The following is an 8,833-nucleotide window of genomic DNA, read 5'->3' on the forward strand; positions in this document are numbered from 1 at the left end:
TATATATATATATATATATATATGCACATATATATACATATATATAGATATATGTATGTATGTATATATACACATATATGACAGATCAATAATATATATGCATCTTGTAGAACGACCAAAGTGTTAATAGGAATCTTCCAGGATATATTCTGGTTGTCTGTGTTCAAATGGCAAGAGCTGCAATAATATTGGTGCCACCCTATCACAGATTTGCTTCCTTCTTTGATGTCAGTGATGACACAAGGAGGAGGGGGCTTGCCTGTATGGAAAACTGATCCTGATGTAGGGAGTGTAAGAGGCTTTTAATAGTTCCTTTGATGTTTAGTGAGCTGGTCTCTACGTTGAGGTGGATAGACGAGTACCAATGACTGCCACTCACAACCTAACCCTTTCATGCTCTGATTGCAAGTGTTACACTCCAGTACACCCACCTCCAAGCCAGCGAGCTGATGGGGTGGTTTTGACATTGCACCCCTAAGTGGTGGAGGAACTGCAGCATCAGCCAACAACCCGAGTAGAAGAGTATTTGTATGTATATATATTCTTTTATTCTTTTACTTGTTTCAGTCATTTGACTGTGGACATACTGGAGCACCACCTTTAGTCGAACAAATCGACTCCTTATTCTTTATAAGCCTAGTACTTATTCTACCAGTGTCTTTTGCCGAACCGCTAAGTTACGGGGACGTAAACACACCAGCATTGGTTGTCAAGCGATGTTGGGGGTCAAACACAGACACACAAACATACACACACACACACACATATGTATACATATATATACAACGGGCTTCTTTCAGTTTCAATCTACCAAATCCACTCACAAGGCTTTGGTCGGCTTGAGGCTATAGTAGAAGACACTTGCTCAAGGTGCCACGCAGTGGGACTGAATCAGTGAAAATAAGAGCACCACAACAAACCACAGCACATACCCAAGGCACACAGAGCTGTGCTCGGTAGTGCAGTAAGAGCACATGATAAGAATAACACTACTGACTAATAATAATAATAATAATAATAATAATAATAATAATGAAAGTGATATGTTAATCTGGATTACTTACAAATCTGGATATTCAAATTGTCCCTTCGGAGCTGGGAACAGGGCACTGTAGATTCGAGAGTCTTTGCTTCCATGAATTGCAAAAGCATTAAATTTGGTAACATTCTCTGGTAGATACTCATTGTCAATATATGCTATACCTCTCCAAAAACCATCTTTGACTTCGGCTATGTTGTACAGTGGAAGTTGTTGCTGCAAATATTTGAAAAATTATATACGTATATATATGTGTGTGTGTGTGTGTGTGTGTGTGTGTGTGTGTGTGTGTATATATATATATATATATGTATTAATAGTTATCGCCAAGCCAACATGGCAGTCCCAAAATTAGGACGAATAACTCTCTATATACATATATTTATGAATAAACGTATATATATATATAAATATATACACACACACAGGTGTAAATATGCTGGTGGCATGTAAAAAGCACCATTCGAGTGTGATCATTGCCAGTACCAGCTGACTGGCCCTTGTGCCACTCTTGGAGTGGTTGGCATTAGAAAGGGCATCAAGCTATAGAAACTTTGCCAGATCAGTTTGGAGCTTGATGCAGCCTTCTGGCTTGCCTAATCCTCAGTCAAACCGTCCAACCCATGCCAGAATGGAAAGTGGACTTTAAACGATGATGATAATGATGATATATACATATATATATATATACTGCAAAAACTTCCTGCAGACTGTGCTAATGAATAAAATAGAACAATAATTAAATTATTTGTCTTTTTTTCTCTATGGCCTGGTACCAAATTAACCATGGCTGGTAGGTATGGTCTGTGGCCCAATGGTTAGAAAACCCCTGCCTTACATTATTATAAAATCACAATAACAAATTTACCACAACAGCATTTCTGCGTCCGTTCAGCATCAACACGAGATGTTCTCCACGTCTGAATTGTAAGAGAATTGAAAATGATAATAATAATAATAATAATAATAATAATAATAATAATGATAATAATAATAATAATAATAATGATGATGATGATTTCATTTTTTTCCCACAAGTACCAAGGATGAGGGGGACACTACAAAGACAGACATAAAGTGTGTGTGTGGGGGGGTTACATATAATGAAATGATTAAAAAAAAGAAAGAAAGAAAGAAAGAAAGTACACACTGAAAAAGCAGGGACATATGCATAGCATACAAAGGTTTAAAATATAAAAAAGTGGCGGGGTGGATGAGGGGGATGTGGCCCTCCTTCTATAGGAAGGCCTCTAGGGGTAATCGAAGAAACCCACTGTCCAAGATTTCCCTGAAACCCCAGGAGCAAGTGCCCTCTCCAATTCCTTTATATCATAATTATAACAACAGTAACTACAATAATAATAATCCTTTCAACTATAGGCACAAGGCCTGAAATTTTTGTGGAGGGGACCAGTCGATTACATCAACCCCAGTGTTTCACTGGTACTTAATTTATTGACCCCCGAAAGGATGAAAGGCAAAGTCGACCTTGGCAGAATTTGAACTCAGAACGTAAAGACGGTTGATGGTGATGATGATGCTGGTGATGACGGTGAGAATGATGGTGATGATGATGATGATAGCAACAATGAGAACAACAACGTTGATGGTGATGATGACGACAGATAGGTGGATCTTACTTACGGTGCCAACTCCACTTCCAAGTACTGGTTTGTGTCATTCAGAAAGAAGGCCTCAACCACTGGCAAAAGCAATATATTTAAATATAAAATACAACAGAATATACTTGCATACATGCACACACACACACACACACACACACACACACACACACACTTTATTAAAAAAAACTGCAAAAACATCACGAAAATATCACAAAAGACTACTACTCAGAGTTTCACATCCCTATTCATCAGTTTACCAGTCCAGGTCAAACCGTCCAACCCATGCCAGCATGGACAATGGACAGTAAATGATGATGATAATGATGATATATATATATATATATATATAAATTTGAATAATAGGGGTGAAAAATTGAATATTAATTTAATATTAATTTAAAACCAGTGGCCTAGCAAATTGAAAAAGTAAGTATTTAATGGTTTACAGGCGATTCTTGTACATTGACCCACTACTTGCTCTTTAGAGGAAAAAAGTCTCGCGGTGTTAAATCAGGTGATCTTGGTAGCCAAAGTCCCTTCGAAATAATCCGTTCACTGAAAATCTCTAGAAGTGGCACCATGGTGATGCGCAGGAGGAAAATAAGCCACTGTGGAGAGACTTTTTTGAACACCCTGTGTGTGTATATATATATATATATATATATATATATATACACATATATGCGCGTGTGTGTGTGTGTGTGTGTGTGTGTGTGTGTGTGTGTGTGTGTGTGTGTGTGTGTGTGTATACGTATCTACATACATATACACACATGCACATATGTAGATCCATTAATTTAAGTCCCAGAACTAAATGAAACACTACAGCCCTTTTGAAGTATATTGGGTTCCTAAAAGTCAAGAGAAGCGAGCCACCTCACGATAAAATGGAATATTGTTACCAAAGTAGAGACCTACAATAACCAGAAGAGCTAATGGCAGTTAAAAGCTCCAGGTCCTGGAGACATAATTAACAGGAGACAAAGCTTGATAACAAACTTGAAATCTTCAAGCATATTTTTATACATTTTAAATAATTGTAGACTGACACATTGGCTGGCGCATAGTGTAACAATGAACCAAGGTGAAAATGAAACCAGATACTAATTTTCGAAAAAGAAAAAAAAAACACTATGTTATGCAGGGAGTACCAAGAAACTAAATTTGGGAAACAGCTTAAATTTGAGCCAAATACTAGATATTTCCGTCAAGTCAACAAAAGTTGTCTCCCCTTAAAAAATTTTGTTTTTGTTTTTTCATTGTAAATGACTTTGTCTCGGGATGAAGAGAGTTTGTTTATACAGGGTGTCCACAAAGTCTGGGTACATGGAATAAATAAAATCATAACATAAACAATTAAATATAAGAAATAATAATTTCTTAAAGCATGTGTTTATCCCCATGTGGGTACATGGAGTAAATAAAATCATAACATAAATAATTAGATATAAGAAATACTAATTTCTTCAAGTATGCGTTAATCCCCTCATGTACCCAGACTTTGTGGACACCCTGTAGTTTATAGCAAGCGTACAAATGTAATGAGAAGGAGAGAAGTCATTCACACATTCATTTATAACAATCACACGATGAGACACAAACACACACACACACTTATACATACATACATACATACATACACACACACACACACACACACACACACACACACACACACACACACACACACACACACACATACGTACGTGACTCGTATACTTCCAAATTTTCACATATTATTCGTCTAATTAAAATAAATCTTTAATTCGTGTGATATGTCAATTTTCAGTGTTGCTAATTATGGCTTTTATATTTTGAAAGCTTCTTCTTAATTTGCATCATTCTGGGATGTCTTCTTCCGCCTTGTACTTGTTTCAGTCACAGAGCTATGGCCATGCTAGGGCATCACCATGCAAGGTTTGGTGAGGGACAAACACACACACACACACATAATAGGCGCAGGCATGGCAATGTGATAACAAGCTTGCTTTCTAACCACATGGTACCTGGTTCAGTCTCACTGTGTGGCACCTTGGTCAAATGTCTTCTACTATAGCCTCAGACTGACCAAAGCCTTGTAAGTGGATTTGGGAGATGGAAACTGAAAGAAGCCTGTCGTATATATATATATATATATATATATATATATATATATATATATATATATGTATATATATATATGTATATATATGCATGTGTGTGTGTCTTTGTTCTGCACCGCCATTGCTTGACAACCAATGATGGTGTGTTTACGTCCCCATAACTTAGCAATTTGGCAAAAGAGACTGATGGAATAAGTACCAAGCTTACAAAGAATAAGTCAATAAGTTCTGGTGGGGATGATTTGTTTGCCTAAAAGGCGGTGCTCCAGCATGGCCGCAGACAAATGACTGAATTTTAGCCCCAGCATGGCCAGAGTCTAATGACTGAAGCAATTAAAAGAAAAAATTAAAAACAAAAATTTGAAAACAAAGAAATCCAAGACGGAAATGGAATAAACACCAAATACTCACCTTCGTAGTTATACAGTTCAGGATATGCTTGTCCGTATTTTCCCTTTGGGGGAGCGGGATCCTTGTAAAAAGGGGCCTCAACTTCGAGTCTTAACCATTTGTCAACTCCCTCAATATATAACTTTACTGTGTCTGCTTTGGTAAGAGGAGTCCCATCCCATTGCTTCTTGATTTCAAATTCGAGTCTGTCTCGTCTGTTTAATTGGCCGCTTCTGTTAAAAGATTTGTAAAAAGATAACGTGAAACCCTTCAGCATTCAGATTGCTCTGTCAAATGTATTCCTTATTTATTCACATTGTTTTTGAAGTAATCAGGTATTAGCTCATATTTATTTTATATCGACATTGTAGGGTAGATGTGATAAGTAGGATCTGGCAAGTTTGAACACAAAACAGGTAGAGTATCTGGGCTGTGTATGGCCAGCTTAAATACTAAAGGGTTAAGAAATTTATGGGAGTATGGTGTAACAATGATGGTGGATTGATAAGATGGGGATGGTTGGTAGTAGTTTGATAGTTGTGTGAAATGGTGGCTGATTATCATGCAATGGTAAACTGCTGATGTGGTTTTTAAGAAGTGTATGCAGCAAATGGTTGCAGGAAATTTCACAAAAACATTTTTGCTGTAGGAAAATTCACCATAGAAAAACTCCAAAAGAAATCAAATTGCAAAAAAAAAAATAGCTGTTTCCTTAAAATGAAAACTTCATCATCTAATCTACCAATAAGAGAAATGTAATTTTTAAAAATAAGTTATCTAGCTTACAGTTTGCATTAGTGCCTCTTTTATGGTAAAATTAGCTGTTGGACCAAGCGTTGCTTGTGTTTTCCATGTTCAAGTTAAGCCCACCTCTGATCCAGCTGTTACTTGCTATAAATACATCTAAAGCAAGAAATTTTTCACTATTATGGATCCCTGATTTGCTATTTTGTTACGTGGAACCTCAAAAATCTTGTAAGGACACCGGTTGAGAACTCATGATTTAAACTGACCCTATCCAACCAAAACATTCCACCTGTGCCATGTTCAAACTGGTCAGATCCTGCCTCCAACACCTACCCTACTATGTTGGTCAAAAACATACACAGCCTCATAATCGAAACCTCAAGGCTACAAGATAATGCAGGATAGATTCCACATAATGGGAATAAATAAGCATCAAATTTGATGGAATAATCTGAACAGTAAAGGGTTAATGATGTGATTTTAAAATTTTATGGGTAGGTGTGAGAGGATGAATCTGAGTTGTGCTAAACATAAAACAGGTAGTACATTTGAGTGTGATATGGCTGGTTTAAATGCTTAACAGTTAAATGATGAGCTGTTCTATTAACGGAAAAATTTCCTCATTAAATTACACTGCCTGTGACCGAGTATTCCATAAATACTTGTAACTTTAGACTAATTCTCAAGGTGATTTCCTGCTTAATAATATTTGAACTTATTTATATTTAAACAATATAGAAAAGCTTTGATGCCATGAACAATTGACTTCTAGTTTTTATTTTATTGAATATACATACACACACACACTCATATATATATATTATATTATATTATATTTATTATATTTTATGTAGATATAATACAGAATATATATATATATATATATATATATCATATTTATTATATTTTATGCATATATAATATAATATATATATATTTATTATATTTTATAATATATATATATTTATTATATTTTATAATATACATACACACATATATAACACCTACACACATATACATATATAATACACAGGACACATATATGTAACACACACACATACATGTATATACACGCATACATTATACATGTGGGTATGCAGGTATATATGTGTGTGTTTGTATGTGTGTAAGCATTTGTGTGTGTGTGCGTGTGTTTTGCACTCACATTTACTTAAGTATATCCATGAAAAGCATTCACCATAAACACATCAAAAGAATAATTTTTTAGAGATATTTTGGCAAAAAAAATTTTTGTTTTTTAAATATTCAAAACAGAAAAATGAACAAAAACCAACAAATTAATAACAGAAAAAAAAAACAAAAAAAAAACCCCTAAAATTTAACAGCAAATTAATTTTTAAAATTAATTTAATTTTCCAACTATTTACACTTGGATACATTCAGTTTATGTTGTTTACGAATATATATGTACCGTTTTTGATTTTATGAATTTTATTTATTTGTTACATATTATTTAATTTATTGTAATTTATCTCTATAATTGCCAATTTTTCTTTTCTTTTATCGAGATAATTCCATTTAGATCTAATTTTACAATTTTTATCAAAAAGTAAATTTTATGATTCACTTCATTCAAAGTGCATGTAACTCATTTAAATCTGAAAACTGAAATTAAAAACAACAAAATAACATATATATAAAAAAACAAACAAACAAACAACTAAATCAAACAAACAGCAAAGCAAACCCTACCCACCCCAATACATGTTAATGTCACACACTAATTATTACCTATAAAACAACAAAAAAAAAACAAATGTCGCAGCTCGTTTAGAATTTAAACTGTTATATAAATAAACTCGACAATTATTCATGCATATCTAAAGAATATCTCTGCTTTAATTAAACTTAAAGTACACTAAAATCATTATGAAAATTAGGTTTGCAATTAACTTAAAACAAACACAGGTGCAGGCCTAGTTGTATGGTTAAGAAGCTTGTTTTGCAACTCTGTGATCACTGGTTCAATCCCACTTCATGGCTGCTGATTGCAATGAATAGAAAAACCAAGTGACACAGCTATTAATTTTAGTTTGTTGCACTGAAAAGGCACAAAGGCCTGGAATTATTTGGGAAGTAGAGGTGGGGGGCTATTCGATTTCATTGACCCCAGTACGTAACTGGTACTTATTTGATCAAGCTCAGAAGGATAGGTGTGCGGTAAGAAGTTTGCTTCCCAACCACATGGCTTCGGGTTCAATCTCATTGCATTGTGTGTGTATGTGTTTGTTTCCCAACACTGCTTGACAACTGCTGTTGGTTTGTCTACATCCCTGTAACTTAGCAGTTCAGCAAAAAGAGCCTACCAGTATTAAAATAATTAAAAAAAAAAAACACTGGCGTCGATTCATTCGACCCAAATTTTTCAAGGTGGTGCCCCAGCATGGCCACAACTGAAGCTCCTAGTCCTCTGTGTTCAACACTTCCACCGCCACGCATATGCTTATTTTGATAGTTTTGACTTATAAAGTCCCTCTAAGCGTGAGGCATTATTGTATAGTAATGCCCTTATATAAATTAAATTATATATATTTCTGGAAAAAAATGATGTTTTTTTTTCTTATGAGGTTTTTTCACGCTAACTACTTGATAAATTCTTATAAAGATTTTATCGTAACGTCGAGTTAGAATAGAGGCAGCTGATGAATAATTCCAAGTGGCTTTCTGTTTTCCTATGTGTTCGTTCCGTTGTCTGTAGTTCATTGTTCTAGCGTCCTGTACCCTGATATGCATCTATATACACATGTAGATGAAAGTATATACATATATGTGTGTATACATGCATATATATTTTTTGTATTATATATATATATATATATATATATATTAATATTTCTAAGTCTCTCTAAAGGAGACTACGACAGCGGTACTGGAAATTAATAGTTATCGCCAAGCCAACATGGCAGTCC

At 34.7% G+C, this 8,833-nt stretch overlaps 1 protein-coding gene across 2 annotated transcripts in view; it reads right to left on the reverse strand.

Moving 5' to 3' along the window:
- LOC106880073 (UPF0462 protein C4orf33 homolog) overlaps positions 1-8,833 on the reverse strand; it is a 17,533-nt gene that overhangs the window by 4,427 nt on the left and 4,273 nt on the right. For both annotated transcript variants that reach the window (XM_014929880.2, XM_014929881.2), the window contains exons 2-5: positions 5,178-5,389; positions 2,684-2,741; positions 1,908-1,959; positions 1,065-1,255 (exon numbers count right to left, since the gene is read on the reverse strand). In XM_014929880.2, coding sequence (XP_014785366.1) covers positions 1,065-1,255; positions 1,908-1,959; positions 2,684-2,741; positions 5,178-5,389 — 513 coding nt within the window. The remainder of the gene's footprint in view (positions 1-1,064; positions 1,256-1,907; positions 1,960-2,683; positions 2,742-5,177; positions 5,390-8,833) is intronic.

This window comes from Octopus bimaculoides, chromosome 11 (assembly GCF_001194135.2).
Source record: "Octopus bimaculoides isolate UCB-OBI-ISO-001 chromosome 11, ASM119413v2, whole genome shotgun sequence".
NCBI classification, from domain to species: Eukaryota; Metazoa; Mollusca; class Cephalopoda; order Octopoda; family Octopodidae; genus Octopus; species Octopus bimaculoides.